We start from the raw sequence: 19094 nt of genomic DNA on the forward strand, positions 1-19094 counted from the left end.
GTGTATATATTGTGAATATGGATAATACAGTGTGATTTTTTAATGTTAAACGTTGCAATTGGTGAATAAACTCTTTTGAGAGGTGGATAAGCTCTATTTTTGAAATTTCAGTGGTGGATAAACTGTGTTTACTTGCGTTTATCCTCCACTACAGCCCTGGAACCTGCATAATTTACCATCAGAATAGCAGCTGAACTGGACAGTGAGAACAGCAGGGGAAGTCATTGGTGACCCTCTCCCGTCACTGTCTGAGGTCTTATAATGCTTTATCTGTAGCGCCGGTATCATCAAAGACTTATGGGCACTTCAGTGTCTATACAAAATTACTGAATGGAGAGTCACATTTCTGTGTTTCTCCCTTGATGATACCAGTAAAGAATAGGTGAAATCTTTGTGTTCACATCACATACTGGATTTGAACAATGTGTTTACTGCAGGCTGTGTATGGAAAAACAAATTGAATTTAACATAGGCATACCTCATACGTGAAAAGTAATGAATCATACAGTATCTGATCTTTCTTATTGTAGGCCTTATACAATATATTTGGCCTTATATATATCTTATATATAAGGCCAAAGACAAATATGGGAAGACAATCATTTCATTTTGTGAACCCTGCCCTTGTAGAATTATGATCAAAAGTACAAAGAAAATAGTCAGATATTACCTGTATTTTCTCATTACTATTTTAATGTCTTAATGTCTTAGGAAAGAGTATACAAATAAACATATATTTTCCAAGCATGATTTTCCATCTCCTACTTCAGACTGAAGTTATTGCTCCTCAGAGGAACTGATCTGCGTGACTGTGCCATACTGGAAGCACAGTAATATACTGCTGAGTCCTCAGCCTCCAGACTGTGGATCTGTAGAGAGCCTGTCTTCACCACTGGACGGTTAAAGGCATATTTTTGCTTATCAAACGGAGCTACTATTTCCGTAGTTCCCTTATTCCTGGAGAAGGCAACAAGACTCAGGTCTTTGTTACTACCCTGTCTGTACCAAAACATGTACAAATAGCTTTCATCATCAGTCCCACAGTGTAGTGTTTCAGAATTGTTCCTTGTTAATACATCTGACGTAATCTGAACAATGTTCAGTCCAAATGAATCTGTAGGGAAAGATATGAGCTTTTAATTAATACATATTACATATTAAATAGAGTTAAATCTATTTTTACAATTTTGAACTTTAAAGAAAGCCTCACTGGAAGAGAGAAGCAAAGCCCAAAGTATATGGAGTAACCACATCTTGAAACAAGTCTAGAGGAATGAAGAGTGATATTTTAGCCTGCATTCCTAGCTCCTCCCCCTTTCTTTTGTCAGACATCACATGTCATTATGACATGACCTTGATATTTGAATTCAGGCTCATTTGTGTTGATGCAGTATATCAACTTCAGAGGCGGACCAGCCAACACACTCTGGCCCAATCACCTTCTCCAAGGGCACCACTGACTGAAAGCGCACTGTACTCTACTCACCTCTTGTATCACTTCCTGGTTCAGAACCTGCATAATTTACTGGACTGTGAGAACAGTTTGGATGTCATCTCTCACTGTCTGAGGTCCCTTAACAAATGTTATATCTGTAGCTCCACTATCATCAGATATTCCTCCCAATCAATTTTCCCTCCTGCCATCAGGGATAAGGGGACAGGACTTAAGTTTCTTATCAGGCTCATACGATATTGAGCTTGAACTTAGACATATAGCTCATAACAACATTGAAAACCATACTGCTTATGCGTCTTTCAGAACCACAGTGGCATGGAGAGAGAGCGGTCGCGGATAAGCATTGAACACATTATAAGCAACCAATTTTTATAAACCATCTATAACCAACCAATTTTTATAAACCGCTATAAACCATCCATATATTGGTCAGTGTTGTTCAAGTAAGGCAAGCAGCAGGCTACTAACCTATGAAGGCTAATTAAAAGGCCCAGCCAAAATTGATTTGGCCCATCCAAAACTGAAATCCTGGCAAGAGGTGGGTAAACTATGAATATGATCACGGTAAGGTAGACTGCGCCATGCATTATTGGATTTTTAAAAAAGGCGTTTAGAACATGTTTGTTGGTGGTGGAGGTTATTATCCAATGTTTAAAAACATAACCAGTTTTTATTAAATGGTTCCGAGTGTTGATGAGTGTATATATTGTGAATATGGATAATACAGTGTGATTTTTTAATGTTAAACGTTGCAATTGGTGAATAAACTCTTTTGAGAGGTGGATAAGCTCTATTTTTGAAATTTCAGTGGTGGATAAACTGTGTTTACTTGCGTTTATCCTCCACTACAGCCCTGGAACCTGCATAATTTACCATCAGAATAGCAGCTGAACTGGACAGTGAGAACAGCAGGGGAAGTCATTGGTGACCCTCTCCCGTCACTGTCTGAGGTCTTATAATGCTTTATCTGTAGCGCCGGTATCATCAAAGACTTATGGGCACTTCAGTGTCTATACAAAATTACTGAATGGAGAGTCACATTTCTGTGTTTCTCCCTTGATGATACCAGTAAAGAATAGGTGAAATCTTTGTGTTCACATCACATACTGGATTTGAACAATGTGTTTACTGCAGGCTGTGTATGGAAAAACAAATTGAATTTAACATAGGCATACCTCATACGTGAAAAGTAATGAATCATACAGTATCTGATCTTTCTTATTGTAGGCCTTATACAATATATTTGGCCTTATATATATCTTATATATAAGGCCAAAGACAAATATGGGAAGACAATCATTTCATTTTGTGAACCCTGCCCTTGTAGAATTATGATCAAAAGTACAAAGAAAATAGTCAGATATTACCTGTATTTTCTCATTACTATTTTAATGTCTTAATGTCTTAGGAAAGAGTATACAAATAAACATATATTTTCCAAGCATGATTTTCCATCTCCTACTTCAGACTGAAGTTATTGCTCCTCAGAGGAACTGATCTGCGTGACTGTGCCATACTGGAAGCACAGTAATATACTGCTGAGTCCTCAGCCTCCAGACTGTGGATCTGTAGAGAGCCTGTCTTCACCACTGGACGGTTAAAGGCATATTTTTGCTTATCAAACGGAGCTACTATTTCCGTAGTTCCCTTATTCCTGGAGAAGGCAACAAGACTCAGGTCTTTGTTACTACCCTGTCTGTACCAAAACATGTACAAATAGCTTTCATCATCAGTCCCACAGTGTAGTGTTTCAGAATTGTTCCTTGTTAATACATCTGACGTAATCTGAACAATGTTCAGTCCAAATGAATCTGTAGGGAAAGATATGAGCTTTTAATTAATACATATTACATATTAAATAGAGTTAAATCTATTTTTACAATTTTGAACTTTAAAGAAAGCCTCACTGGAAGAGAGAAGCAAAGCCCAAAGTATATGGAGTAACCACATCTTGAAACAAGTCTAGAGGAATGAAGAGTGATATTTTAGCCTGCATTCCTAGCTCCTCCCCCTTTCTTTTGTCAGACATCACATGTCATTATGACATGACCTTGATATTTGAATTCAGGCTCATTTGTGTTGATGCAGTATATCAACTTCAGAGGCGGACCAGCCAACACACTCTGGCCCAATCACCTTCTCCAAGGGCACCACTGACTGAAAGCGCACTGTACTCTACTCACCTCTTGTATCACTTCCTGGTTCAGAACCTGCATAATTTACTGGACTGTGAGAACAGTTTGGATGTCATCTCTCACTGTCTGAGGTCCCTTAACAAATGTTATATCTGTAGCTCCACTATCATCAGATATTCCTCCCAATCAATTTTCCCTCCTGCCATCAGGGATAAGGGGACAGGACTTAAGTTTCTTATCAGGCTCATACGATATTGAGCTTGAACTTAGACATATAGCTCATAACAACATTGAAAACCATACTGCTTATGCGTCTTTCAGAACCACAGTGGCATGGAGAGAGAGCGGTCGCGGATAAGCATTGAACACATTATAAGCAACCAATTTTTATAAACCATCTATAACCAACCAATTTTTATAAACCGCTATAAACCATCCATATATTGGTCAGTGTTGTTCAAGTAAGGCAAGCAGCAGGCTACTAACCTATGAAGGCTAATTAAAAGGCCCAGCCAAAATTGATTTGGCCCATCCAAAACTGAAATCCTGGCATCGTGCCTGGCGTATGTATTGTGTTTGTTTATATCCTCAGACTAATGTCATTTTTAATGATGTTTTTGTTCTCTTTTCCTAATCTTTAAACTAGTGTCATCTATTTATGCACACCAAGAGGAACAGTGTTGACCATAATTGCATGATATTATGACATCTTCATCTACTATGAAATCTTGAAATGTATTGTGTAATTTAAATCATTTGTGATTGCAACCATATGTCATATGCATATGTATATGCAATAAATACGTAATGGAATGCATGCAATGCAATTAATGTAAAAACTGAACATGAGTCTCCTGTTATAAATTAATTTTGCACTTAATTAAACTGGTAAAACAAACTAATATAATTGGGATCACTCCCTCTAAAAGTTAAAATGTACTCACTTCCTACAGAATGATCATTATTTCAGTTCTAACTGTTGCTGAGACCTCTAACACCCAAATAATGTAAAGACTATTAGTGTAGCAAGTATTGAATAGCCTAAAAGGGGACATTGGAATTTGATCATTGGAATAGAAATGTACAGGAATTTTAACATATATTGTAATTTTGTTTATGCTTACTAGTACTATATTACTGTAATTTCCAATAATGTACAGTGATATAATTCACCAAATTGGATGAAAAGGTAAAATGTTTTGGAATCGCACTGTGAAATCAGGTGTTACTCTGGTGCGACATCAGAGGGCAGACTAGATTAAAAAATGAGAGATCAAATCATCTCTGCTATGATGAGGTTGTTGTGCAGTTGACATGCTGAACTGTGTCACTGTGCACTACTGGTAGCGCAGAAGTATGTGGCAGAGTCTGCAGATACTAGATCCTTAATCTCCAGCGAGGACTTCAACAGCTTTGGACGAGTGAGCGTGTATTTTGTAATATTAAAAGGTGTCTCTATTTGTGCATTACCTTCACCTGAAGAATAACCAATCATGTTCAGCTCTCTATTGTTCTGTTTGTACCAGAACAGGTAGTAATGCTCCTTATCATCATGTTGACAGTTCAGGATCACAGATTTGGTTATGGGTATTAATGAAATTGGTGGACTTTGGTGAATATTTACTCCAAAGGTGGACCCTGTGTAACAACAGATAGAAACAACTTTCAATCATGAAATCATACAACTCCTGAATAAATTAATAAATGCTCCAAAAAAGATACCAACAAGGAAAGTCTACTAATAACTAACAGTCTAGAAAGAACTCTGTCCGCAAACATAATGCTGACAAAACAGGATCACTGATTTGGTTTCTATATAATCGGCACTAATAAAATCGGTATCCACTGGAACATCTTTAGTCCAGAGGAAGACCATATATAGACATTTTCAAGATAATGTTCAAATTTTACATAGAATTGTGCCTCACTGACTAATATGTATGATAGTTGGAAGTCCATAGTTCTATTCAAAAAGAAGCATACTGTATCTGCAAAAACTTCTGTCGGTTGACCCATTTCTTACTTGTAGTGATAAGAAGAGACACCAGTGCAAAGATGTGCTGCATTTTTCTGGTGAAAGAGCCAATAAGACTTGCCCTAATATGTGTCTTTCCTTTTGCCTCTGCTCTGCTCACCTGTTTCCTCTGCATTGCAGTCCACATACAGTATAGCCTGCTTGATCACATGACACCAGCATGTCACATGTGATCTGACACAGTCACCATGAGTGGAAATTATCCGTTATGAGCTCAAGAATAAACTTCAGAATTATTTTTAAAATTCCGTTTAATTGCCACTAGTGGCAAAACGGAATTTCGTAACAATAAAGAATCCTTGAGTGACATAATGGTAATAGGCCTAACTAAAGTAACTCAGCGTTTTATCATCATGACATGTATGTTCATTAAAGTTTCTTTAATATTTTTAGCTGTTTTTGATAAATCAAATTAATGGACAAGTCAGATGGGCCTTTGCTGGGTCTCAGCTGAGGATTTGTGAAAGAGCTGGAGATGATGCTGCTAGTGCTGCTTCCAACTTCTCCCCCCGGACTGAGTTCCTGTCCAGCCTCTCCACACCAGACTGAGTTCCTGTCCAGCCTCTCCACACCAGACTGAGTTCCTGTCCAGCCTCAGAACACCTGAATGACGCCTGTCCATCTCCCCCAGACTGAGTTCCTGTTCTCCCCCCAGACTGAGTTCCTGTTCAGCAGTGCAGCTGATCTGTGAGACTGTGCTTTGCTAGACGCACAATAGTACAATGCTGAGTCTCCAGCATCGAGACTGTAGATCTCCAGAGAGGATTTCTCAACTTCCCCTCGGCTTAGTTTATATTTGGAGTCTTTATGCGGAGCCACTATTTCGGCATATCCTATATTGATGGAGAAAGCAACAAGGCTCAGCTCCCCATTTCTGCTCTGCCTATACCAATACATGTAATAGTAGGTGCTACCATCATGTTTACAATGTAACGTTTCCTCATTGTTCTTTGTTAATACGTTCTCAGGATTCTGAACAATGTCTAATCCAGAGCAACCTGCAAGAGATAAAAGTAACATTTCAATTATGTGACATCAGAATAATTGCCAACGTTGTTTTTACATTAAATCTATAACCCACCCTTTCTGAGAAGCAAACCCTGAAAAAGCAATAGTAGCCACATTCCTGATGTTTGAACAAGAATACAGTGAGACAGGAGTCAGACTATCTGGCTCCTCCTGCAATCTTTTCAGTGATTCATCAGATGACATCATTAGTAAAAACTGGAAGTGACATCACAAGCTTTCAACTCATTTTTAAAAAGTTTTAAGATTTAATAACCATATGAAGTTGTAAGATTTTACTGTTTACCCTGTCTAAGAACATCATATGCTACTTTATGTCCCACATGGTGATCTTATCAATACAACACACAAAGGTCCATGCTATGGCCTCTCCTGGGGCCAGGAAGAACACTAACATTTGTAGAATCGGTATGGGGAGGACCTCTGAGAACCATTCCAGTCAAAGTGGAGAAGATTTAATTAGAACAAAAGGTGACCAGACCATGGTATTAACATTTAGAGGATAGGAGGGACTTGCGATTGAAACAGAATACATGCCAAGAGTTTGAGAAGCTAGGTTCACTCATCAAGGTTCTCTCATCAAAGTTCACTACAAGATCGGTGCCTGGAAGTACATCCCACGTGCTTCTGTGATTGTTTTTCATTGAAATGAAGATTGAAGCTTAGTTAACTGAAGAAACATCCTTTTTTCCTATGAACAACTCATGTTTTTCTTACAAAGTGTATCTGCTACATGAACTAGTAAGAATGTAGCTTTGTTTTATACAATTTTAGCTATTCAACTGAAACTAATAAACTGTTAGTATATTAGTTTAAAAAAACATAACGGCCTCCTTTTGGTGTTCAGATTCAGTACATGCTGCTGGTGAAAACCACTCCGTTCCCTCTGCCCAGAGTAAAGTTGAGTTAACATGTACAGTATACATACAGAGTTCTTCCTACAAGATGTGCTACAAGATGTAACTTAATGACATTTAAATCAATGAGTAAGGCTAACTACACACACAGTACTAGTGCACATCGTGTCAGCCAGGATAATATGAGATATCATCTCTCTCAGCTGTGATGAGGTTGTTGTGCAGTTGAGATGCTGAACAGTGTCACTGTGCACTTCTGGTAGCGCAGAAGTATGTGGCAGAGTCTGCAGATACTAGATCATTAATCTCCAGTGAGGAGTTCAACAGCTTTGGACGAGTGAATTTGTATTTTGAGCTATTAAAAGGTTTCTCTATTTTTACATTATCTTCACCAAAAGAGTAACCAATCATGTTCAGCTCTCCATAGTTCTGCTGTCTGTACCAGAACAGGTTGTCATGATTTGTATCATCATGCTGACAGCCCAGGATCACGGATGTGGTTTGTGCTGGTAATAATGCAATTGGGGGACTTTGGTGAATATTTACTCCAAAAGTGGACCCTGTGTAACAAGAGATAGAAACCGCGTTCAATCATGACACCAAACATCATACAGTACAACTTCTGAATAAATAATGCATATTCCAAAAAAGATGAAACTACTAAGTAACATTCACTAATACTAATGTTCAATCATGACATCATACAACAACAATAAATGTTAGATGGTAACACGGAAAGTCTACTAATGACTAACAGTCTAGTTCTGTACAGAAAGAGTTATCGGCAAACGCCTGCTTTTCAAACTGCTGATAGAACAGGATCACTGATTTGGTTTCTATATAATCGGCACTAATAAAATTGGTGGCCACTGGAACATTTTTACTCCAGAGGAATAAATGTTCAAGACAAAGTTCAAATTTGATATAGATGTCTACAGAAATGGATATAATCTGTCCTTTTACGAAGGTTATTGGAATGTCTAACTCTATTCAAGAAGAAGTATAGTATCTGCAAAAGCTTTGGTGTATGTGACCCATTTCTTACTTGTGGTGATAAGAAGAGACACCAGTGCAAAGATGTGCTGCATTGTTCTGGTGAAAGAGCCAATAAGACTTGCCCTAATATGTGTCTTTCCTTTTGCCTCTGCTCTGCTCACCGGTTTCCTCTGCATTGCAGTCCACGTACAGTATAGAATGCTTGATCACATGACACCAGCATGCCACATGTGATCTGACACAGTCACCATGAGTGGAAATGATCCGTTATGAGCTGCTATCATTCAGTGTCATGTCCTTAAAGAAGAGTAGGATAGCAAAAGAAGAGTAGGATGCAAAGAAGAGTAGAATATAATTACAGGGTAAAATTAAGAGAAACTAAGCTACTGGGATAACTGATGAAAAAAGGGAACAATACATGACATTACAGAAGAAAGCAACAACACATATCAGTTGCATCTGTCCTGTGTTTATGCATACTAGATTATTATTGTTATCCACTGGAAGCGGAACATAATATGGCAATAAAAGCTGGGGACATCCCACATTGGTGACATTTGGTATGTTCTGAGATTTAATCACCAAGTGTACTACATGAACTGGTAGGAATGTTGCTTTGTTTTATAACATTTATTTGACCTACCGGTATTCAAGTACACTAATATGTTGTTGTAAATGTAAAATATCTGTAAAGCCTTTTTAATGGTCTCCTTCTCATGTTCAGGTTCATTGAAGGCTGCTGGTGAAACCCACATGGTTTCCTCTGCCCTGATCAGACTGAAGCCCAAAGTTACTGTAAATTACCATACTGTACGTACAGTGAGTTCTTCCTACAAGATGTGCTAGATGCAATTTATGATATTAAAATCAATGATATGGGTAAGGCTCACTAGTTTACACACACAGTACTAGTGCACATCGTGTCAGAATAATATGAGCGATATCATCTCTTTCAGCTGTGATGAGGTTGTTGTGCAGTTGGCATGCTGAACAGTGTCACTGTGCACTACTGGTAGCACAGAAGTATGTGGCAGAGTCTGCAGATACTAGATCATTAATCACCAGCAAGGAGTTCAAAACGTCTGGACGAGTGAGTGTGTAGTGAGTGTGAACTATTAAAAGGTGTCTCTATTTGTGCATTATCTTTAGTAAGAGAATAACCAATCATGTTCAGTTCTCCTTTTGTCTGCTGTCTGTACCAGAACAGATAACGATGAGTTGTGTCATCATGCTGACAGTCCAGGCGCATTGATTTGGTTTGTAGCATTAATGAAATTGGGGGACTTTGGTGAATATTTACTCCGAACGTGAACCCTGTGTAACAAAAGACAGAAACAACTTTCAATGGTAACATCATCATACAACTCCATAATAAATGTAACAACAAGTGTTACAAAAAGGATGAATCAAACAAGGAAAGTCTACTTATAAGTAATCGTCTAGTTCTGTTCAGAAAGAGTTCATCAAAAACTCTGTATCAAAAAGAGGTATATCTGCAAAAACTTCTGTCGGTTGACCCATTTCTTACTTGTGGTGATAAGAGACACCAGTGCAAAGATGTGCTGCATTTTTCTGGTGAAAGAGCCAATAAGACTTGCCCTAATATGTGTCTCTCCTTTTGCCTCTGCTCTGCTCACCTGTTTCCTCTGCATTGCAGTCCACATACAGTATAGCCTGCTTGATCACATGACACCAGCATGCCACATGTGATCTGACACAATCACCATGATTGGAAATGATCCGTTATGAGCTGCTATCTTTCACAGTGGCATGTCCTTAAAGAAGAGTAGGATAGCAAAAGTAGATTAGGATGCTATAACAGGATAAAATTAATGAAATCATTTTGAAAAGAAGTAAGCTACTAGGATAAGTGATGAAAATGGCATTACAGAAGAAAGTAGCAAAACACATCAGTTGCATCTGTCCTGTGTTTGTACATACTGGATTATCTACGACATGAACTGGTAGAAATGTTGCTTTGTTTGAAATCATTGGACCTCAAGTAAACTAATATGTTGTTGTACATGGAAAACATCTGTAGAACCTTTTTAATGGTCTCCTCTGTGCTCAGATTCAGTACACTGCTGGTGAAAGCAAAAACCCTTTCTTCTGCCCTGATCAGCGTGAAGCTCAAAGTTAAGTTAACACATACAGTTTTCCCTACAAGATGTGCTACATGATGTAACTTAATGACATTTAAATCATTGATTTGGGTAAGGCTAACGAGTTTACACACACAGTACTAGTGCACATCATGTCAGGATAATATGAGAGATATCATCTCTCTCAGCTGTGATGCGGTTGTTGTGCAGTTGGCATGCTGAACAGTGTCACTGTGCACTACTGGTAGCACAGAAGTATGTGGCAGAGTCTGCAGATACTAGATCATTAATCACCAGCAAGGAGTTCAACACGTCCGGACGAGTGAGTGAGTGAGTATTTTGAACTTTCAAAAGGTGTCTCTATATGTGTATTATCTTTCCCAATAGAATAACCAATCATGTTTAGTTCTCCATTTGTCTTCTGTCTGTACCAGAACAGGTTGTAATGAGTTGTATCATCATGCTGACAGTCCAAAGTCATAGATTTGTTTATGGGTATTAATGAAATTGGGGGAAGCTGTTGAATATTTACTCCAAAGGTGGACCCTGTGTAACAACAGACAGAAACAACTTTCAATTATGACATCATACATCGTACAACTCCTGAATAAATATTACAAAAAGGATGATACTAACAAAGAAAGTCTAGTACTATTAACTCACAGCCCAGTACTGTTCAGAAAGAGCTCTACCTGCAAATGCCTCCTTACCTGCACTGATGAGAAGGCAGAGCAACAAAGAGATCTGCTGCATTCTGCCAGTGTAAAAGCCAATGAGAGCTAGCGTGCCACGTAGCTTTTCTTTTTGCCTTTGCCCTCGATGGCTTTGTGTCGTCCTCTTGAAGGAGGAAAGTGATATTGTGGTTGACACTGGGTGACACCTGGGTTCTTTTTTTCGGAACAGGTTTAAAGGGACACTAGGCAAGCCTGATGCTTTTTCTCTAGGAAGGTCCCCCTAGCGTCTGTACGTGTAGATACATGTGCGAGCCCTCGCTCGGTCTGAAGCTCTTTTCCTTTTCTTTGCATCTTCCATTAAGGGTTTTCGCTACTTCTTCGCCGGCTCTGTCATTATACACATGTTTGCAACAATTGCTAGCGTTTCGTTGGCCTGCCTCTGTGCTGGGGATGCAGGATGTAAACTGATCCTGCTTCTCGCCATGTCTGAGACTTTGTGAGACTGAAGGTCTCTGGGTCGGATACACCAAACTTGCAAGCGGGATATTCTTCCTACAGGCAGTAAGGGCGGGCGAGAGAGTCTTCATTCGCCCTGCAATGAGTAATTTAACCATATACTGATTTACGAAGATGATTAATTAACACGAAAACGTTGCCTGGTGTCCCTTTAAAGTGTATTCACAAGTCAAGAGTCTGTATGAGCATTCATTTAGCACCATGACGGTACCCAGTTAGTCAAAAATTGATGAAAAGAATCCTAATCCTACGTGATCAACAAAGTCAGAGACTTCATTCTCTGTACTTTAAGTTAGTTTAGCATCAGCATTTGTTTGAAGTTGTTATTCTAAGCTAAAAAACTGTATTGTGTTGCTTTAAATACAAGAAGTGTAACTAGTCGGTTAAGGCAGTCACAGACAGTCCTGCACGGGTTGAATATTAAAATGGCAATATTGCAGGTGTTACTTTGTTGAGACATCAGAGGGCAGACTAGATTAATGAATGGCAGATCATATCATCTCTGCTATGATGAGGTTGTTGTGCTGTTGAGATGCTGAACTGTTTCACTGTGCACTACTGGTAGCACAGAAGTATATTGCAGAGTCTCCCATCTCCATAGCCGTGATATTCAGGGAGGACTTCAACACCTCACTGCGGGTAAGTGTGTATTTGCCCTTGTCCTTAAATGGTTCTTCTATAGTGCCACTATCTTTACCCAATGAAAAAGCAATGAGTTCCAGCTCCCCGTTGTTCTGCTGTCTGTACCACATCATACGTAAATAGTTGTTGTCGTCAATATTACAGTTCAGAGCCAATAATTTGGTTTTTAATGTTATGACTGAGTTCTGTGGCTCTTGCCAAACATTTACGCCAACTGTAGAACCTGTGTGGGAATAGAATATTTAACAATTTGTATTTTCATAGTCTTAAAATAATCTTTATATAATGGATTACTACTTTGCAAGATTATGTTCTCAAGCTAAATTAAATACTGAATTGTTTCTGAATAAGAAAATCATACGGCTTTGTATCTTGAAGTTCCAGTATGTGAGAGACTTGACGTGCCTTAATATCTCCAACCTCAAGTATGCAGCTAATAAGGAAATAGAATTGTTATTTAATTAAACAAGGTGAACTTCTCCCCACTGTGGAATGCAGAAAAGGATGCTACAAGGAAGGGAATTCAAACACACTCAACACCTTACCATCTATTGATGTCATTGTGGTTGAGATATCTGACATTTTTCTGTTAAAGATTGGCATGGAGACATGGTTGCCTTTGTCAGTGTCCCTATGTGAACTTGCACAGGTCAACTTGCATCTTTACTTGCGTACCACTTCACACCAGTGCTTCAGACCAGGGCTAATGCTTCAGCAATAGCCGTCACTGAAAAGCTGTAAGTGTTGTTGAACACAGCTGTTCTCACATTAGCTGATTGCGATAAACATAAACCATTGTTGCCTAATTACCAATTATTCATTACACCTGTGTGTAGTATCTACTTTTTTTTGTGTTTTTCACATTTAGTATTTTGCAGTATTTTTTAAAATACAAAAATACACACCAATAAAGTATTTTGATACAAAATACAGAGCCATTTCCTTCAACCCAATAAAATACAAATGACAAAATACTATTTTGCATTTGAAACACATATTACATGTTTCAGAAATACTACCCATCCCTGGGAACAGGCAGATTACATCTTTATAGTTGGCCATATGATGACATACTTAGGTTAATACTGTATTTCACCAGTTAGGGCACCAAAATGGCCAGTAGCTGCACTGTGTAGCCTATCTTGACATGTCTTTAAGTTTTGAGTTACAATATACAGGTAGTGGGCTCTCTGTTGATTTTAATGAGTAGGCCTAAGCCTAAAGTTACAGCATTTCTATCACAATTGACCAGACTTTGACCTTTTGTCTTCTTTAAACAAAATCAGTGTGCTTCACTGCCACACATACAAACTAGTGAGACTTAAATTGTTCCACTAGTTAACTAGTGGACAAAAACGGTCAGCTTGTTTGTGTTTTTGGGTGTAACTAGTTAACTAGTGAACAAAATATGCATGCCACTAGTTAACTAGTAAGGCCCACAACACCCTCACTAGTAAACTGGTGGGTATTTTGGCCTTTACATGTTAACAAGTGACCATTTTGGCATCTCACTAGTTAACTAGTGGGGCTGAAATGGCCTTCATTAGTTAACTAGTGGGCATTTTGGGGCACACTAGTAAACTAGTGACACTTTTTGCACCTCACTAGTTAACTAGTCGATGGAAATTGCCATCACTAGTTCACTAGTGGGTGTTTTGGTGAACACTAGTAAACTAGTGACACTTTTTAGACCTCACTAGTTAACTAGTGGGCATTTGTGTCTTCACTAGTTAACTAGTGAGCAGTTCTGCCTTCACTAGTTTACATGTAAGTGTCACACTGAAGCCACTAGTTTACTAGCTAGAGTACCTTTGGCTAGCATGTTAACTTGTGTGCCACATGCAAATGTTGTGGGTGGGTATTTTGTGAAATTCTGCACTGTGATTGGTTATCATGTTCTATTTGGACATAGGGAGGCAATAGAAAGCCTCAATTTCCAGAATACTTCGCCTCCTAATTTGAATTCTGCGCCACTGTTGAAGGGTAAAGTGTGGAAGTACAGTCTTGAGCTAGTTGGTCACACTCAGGAGAACGCAGAGGAGTAAGTTTGATGATGGGATTTTTATTTTTCCCAAATAAGGCCAATATTTGGCAATTTGGATAACAAAAATAAACAAAAGGAAAAAAAAAAAAAAAAAAATACTTTCAATAAATGAAACAAAAAATTGACATGATAGTCAAAAAACAATACAACAATCGTAGCCGGCAATAATGTTTGACCTTAACAAGTCACCATAGCACAGAGAGCAAATAGGACTCATGTCCTGTCACTTACTGCTCTCCCTATAAACTGACTGACACAGTATAAATAGGCCTGAGAATCACCACTAAGATTGGCACATACCAACTCTAAACCAAAAGACAGGGGTGTTCCAGGTAATCCATCATGAAAAAGCTAATACAGCCATCACCAATCACTCTATTACACTAGAAATACATATAAAATATCATTAGTCACCATGCTCCATTTGACATAGTCAAAACGTATATGAAACAGCTAAAAATATAAATTCACTAAACTATGAATCACTTCCGGTTGACCCGGAGGTTTCAACGATATTTAAACTGGACATTCGCGGCACACATTCTTTTATACAAACAAGACGAGACAAGACGAAACACCGGTAAGACAAACATAACGCTGTGATAACACATGTATCTATTGAGCTAAAAATAAACGGAACAGTTAAGACAAAGACATTTGTGTTGCGTGATTATTTTAACAGAATATGTGACGTGAATAGTAAATGATTGTAAACAGTAAGCGATGTAATGATAGTGGTTGGTAGCATGCAATAAATCACCGTAGTGTTTGATGGTATGTCGACTAGTTAAACAGCTACGGGATTACGGCAGAGGTGTATGATGAATGACAATGTTAACAAAGGATTTTAAAACTAGTATGGAGGTGAACTGAACACATAGACACGTCAGACAAACACACACAGGTAACAATGACACTCAGTCCGTTTGTATACTAAAGGTAGCGCCTCGCTACCGTGACGATGGGTATGCACCCGTCACACACCCCCCTTAAGAAGGAGCGTCCATCTCGTGGCGCCAGCCCTGTACCTCAAAGTAAATTTGTATGGTTGCAAGGACAGGTGCCAGCGAGTAATCCTGGAGTTAAAATCCCGCATGCGATGGAGCCATTGCAAAGGCCTATGGTCTGTCTCTAGGACAAACTCCTTCCCCACCAAATAGTACTTAAGAGTGTCTAGTGCCCATTTAATGGCGAGACACTCCTTTTCTATGGTGGAGTAACGGGTCTCCCGAGGGAAAAGTTTGCGGCTCACATATTGCACGGGCCTTTTGTCCTCCCCCTCACCTTGCAGCAACACAGCCCCTAGGCCAAGGCCTGAAGCGTCCGTCTGCACTGTGAAGGGCAAAGAGAAGTCGGGGCTTTGCAGCACCGGCTCATGGCACATGCTCTCCTGCAAATCCCGGAAAGCAGTCTCACACTCGGGAGTCCAGACCACCTTGTTAGGACTGGTCTTACGCGTGAGGTCAGTCAAAGCAACAGCTCGACTGGAGAAGTTAGGGATGAAGCGCCTGTACCAGCCGACCAGTCCCAAAAAGGATCTCACGCCCTTCTTGGTTGTGGGTGGCTGGCAGCTGCGGACGGCGTCCACCTTGTTGACTTGAGGACGGATAGTGCCACCACCCAGGACGTACCCAAGGTAGCACACTTCGGACCGGGCAAGCTGGCATTTGCTGGCGTTGACTACCAGCCCGGCCCAATGAATCCTCCGGAAGACGTCTCCCAGGTGCTCCAGATGCGCCTCCCATGAAGAGCTATGAATCACCACATCGTCAATGTATGCAGCAGCGTAGTCCTCAGCGCCGCTTAGCACCTGGTCCATGAGGCGCTGGAAACTTGCTGCGGCACCATGTAGTCCAAAGGGCATGACCCGGAACTGGAAGAGGCCAGATGGAGCTCTGAAGGCCGTCAGCTCTTGTGCTCGGGGGGAGAGTGGTACCTGCCAGTACCCCTTACACAAGTCGAGAGTGCTGAGAAACTCAGCCTTCCCCAGACGCTCCACCAGCTCATCCACACAGGGCATGGGATAAGGGTCAAATGCAGATATGCTGTTCACTTTGGAAAAGTCGATACAGAAGCGGAGTCCCCTGTCCTTTTTCGGTACCAGGACCACGGGACTACACCACTCACTGTGCGACGGCTCAATCACCCCCATCTCCAGCATCGCCTCCACCTCCTGTTTCAGCGCGGGGATCAGTCGTGCTGGAACCCTGGTGGTCGTCTGCCGGATGGGACCTGGAGATATCAGTCGGATGTCGTGTGTGATGACGTCAGTCCGCCCTGGTCGGTCTCTAAACAGGCCTCTGGGGATGATCTTCCTGAAGTTCAGGTGTAAGGTGGGTGACAGAGGGGTAGGTCGATTCGCCGCACGCAGTGGGAAAGTACTGCTCCAACGACTCTTCTTCCTCCTCGACAGTCCGCGCCCACAGCTGGTCTTTGATGTCAGACGATGGTCGGTCTATCCATTGTTTGAGCAGATTGATGTGGAAGGTCTGTTTAGAGCGACGTCTGCCAGGCATGGCGATTTCGTAGGTAACTTCACCAACTCGGGGAAGCACCTCGAAAGGACCTTGCCACTTTGCCAGCAGACTGCTCTCAGTTGACGGCAACAGCAACAGTACTTTCTGTCCGGACAAGAAGGTGCGGCTGCGTGCACTGCGGTCATACCACGTCTTCTGCTGTGCCTGGGCCTTGGCCAGTTGATCGTGGGCCATGGAGCTCAGCTGATCCAGCTTCTCCCGCATCCTAATGACATAGCTCGCTACGTTGGTCAGCTGGCGAGGAGCGTCCCCCTCCCAGCTCTCACGAAGGATGTCAAGCGGGCCCCTCACCTCCCGTCCGTACAGGAGCTCGAAGGGGGAAAACCCGGTGGATGCCTGCGGAACCTCTCTGTAGGAGAAGAGCAGGTAAGGGAGCCACTGATCCCAGTCAGCTCCAGACTCAGACACAAACTTCCGCAGCATTGATTTCAAGGTCTGGTTGAACCTTTCAACCATGCCATCAGTCTGCGGGTGATAGGGTGTGGTTTTGATACCTCGGATCCCTAACAGGGAGTACCCCTGCCTCAGTGTTTTGCTGATGAAGTTAGTACCCTGATCTGTTAAAATTTCCTTAGGGATCCCCACACGGGAGAAAAGCTGGATTAAACAGTTGGCTATCTGTCTAGCCTAGGTATGTCTGAGGGGGAATGCCTCTGGGTAACGCGTTGCATAGTCGCATATGACTAGAATGTAGCGGTGACCTGCCCTACTTCTTTCTAGGGGCCCTACTACATCCATGGCGATTCAACTAAAAGGTACCTCAGTAATGGGAAGGCTGATCAGAGGTGCTTTCAAACCTCTCTTAGAGCGAGCAGTTAGTTGGCACTCTGGGCATGACCTGCAGAACTCTGCTATGTCTCTCTGAAAACCTGGTCAGTAAAACCTGTGCTTAATTCTGCTCTCGATCTTCTCTTTCCCTAAATGGCCAGACCAAGGAATGCTGTGTCCCAGATGTAGAACTTTGGCTCTGAGATGTTCAGGAACCACTAGCTGTTCTATGTCTGCACTCACTCTGTACAGCATCTCATTATTTAAAACAAAGCATGTGTCACCCTCCTCAATGGCTTCCCTAGCCTCATCCGGGGTTTTTACAGCAGAAAGACAAGAGCTGAGTGTTGGGTCGACTTGCTGGAATTGTATGAAATCTTCTACCAAGACTTCATTGCCCTCTAGAGCTGGGGAGTCAAGACTTTCCTGCACTGCCGTGCCCCTCACTTTTGCTCTGCGCCTTTCTGCCTTTGACTTTTTGGTTTTGCCACCCGGGCAGCAACCAAACGGTAACTCAGACCAATCCTGATCTTGTTTCACTTTGGCTTGTGCTCTAGTTGTGACATAAGCAGTAGCCGTGTTAACACTCTGTAAAAGATCGGTAAGAATAGGTACATCCTGGCCTAGAATCACCGCGTAAGGGCATTTATCTAAAACACCGACGGTTAACAAGTACCTCCATTAATGTCAAAGAGGACCTCACTGGTCTGGTGCTCAGTCTCATCGCCATGGATGCAACGAACCTTGACCTTTCCCACAGGCTGGAAATCGGACTTTAAACAAGACTTAAGAATAAAAGACTGACTACTTCCGGAATCAACTAAAGCCTGCAGAGTCTTTCCTTTTACCTTTACTGGGATAGTGACATCAGACATACCAGGTAAGTGCTTGCTAGGGCCAGGGAGATAACACAGTCTGGAGTCAGACACTTTCTTAACAGGACAGTTAGGCCTGATATGACCTTGCTGTCCACAACCATGACAGACAGGGGTTCTAGCTGTTGCAGCTGAGGTGGGGCTAACACTGTAGCTAACACTGGGGCTATTGGGGCTGCTAGATGGCTTAAACACCCGACCACCATCACCCGCAGACTTACCAGATGCTGAGGTCTTCTCTGGCTCTCGCTGGGCTGCTTGGTGGGGTCTTCTCCAGTAGTCCTGTTGAGGGCCCATATGGTAGCCTCTTCTGGAGGGTCTGGCAGCCATAAAAGTATCCACCAGTTCTGCTGCTTGTGTTGAGGATCGTGGGGTGCGTTCTTTTACCCACACTTGAAGCTCGGGGTTCAACATGCCCAGGAACTGTTCAA

The 19094-nt window shown here is 41.3% G+C and overlaps 1 protein-coding gene, 1 long non-coding RNA gene and 1 gene segment (V, D, J or C); 1 reads left to right on the forward strand and 2 right to left on the reverse strand.

The window, feature by feature from the left end:
* Positions 1-19094, reverse strand: part of LOC121693600 (M1-specific T cell receptor beta chain-like) — a 74002-nt gene that overhangs the window by 15984 nt on the left and 38924 nt on the right. The window lies entirely within an intron of this gene.
* LOC121692616 overlaps positions 1-19094 on the forward strand; it is a 46392-nt gene that overhangs the window by 5587 nt on the left and 21711 nt on the right. Inside the window, exon 2 of the long non-coding RNA XR_006025288.1 lies at positions 16385-16387. This is a non-coding gene — a long non-coding RNA (uncharacterized LOC121692616). The remainder of the gene's footprint in view (positions 1-16384; positions 16388-19094) is intronic.
* On the reverse strand, positions 2776-8650 carry LOC121692602. The segment is given in 3 exon segments: positions 2776-3267; positions 5062-5229; positions 8555-8650. Coding segments are annotated over 3 exon segments (564 nt in total).

The sequence above is a fragment of the Alosa sapidissima genome, chromosome 19 (assembly GCF_018492685.1).
Source record: "Alosa sapidissima isolate fAloSap1 chromosome 19, fAloSap1.pri, whole genome shotgun sequence".
Taxonomy (NCBI): Eukaryota; Metazoa; Chordata; class Actinopteri; order Clupeiformes; family Clupeidae; genus Alosa; species Alosa sapidissima.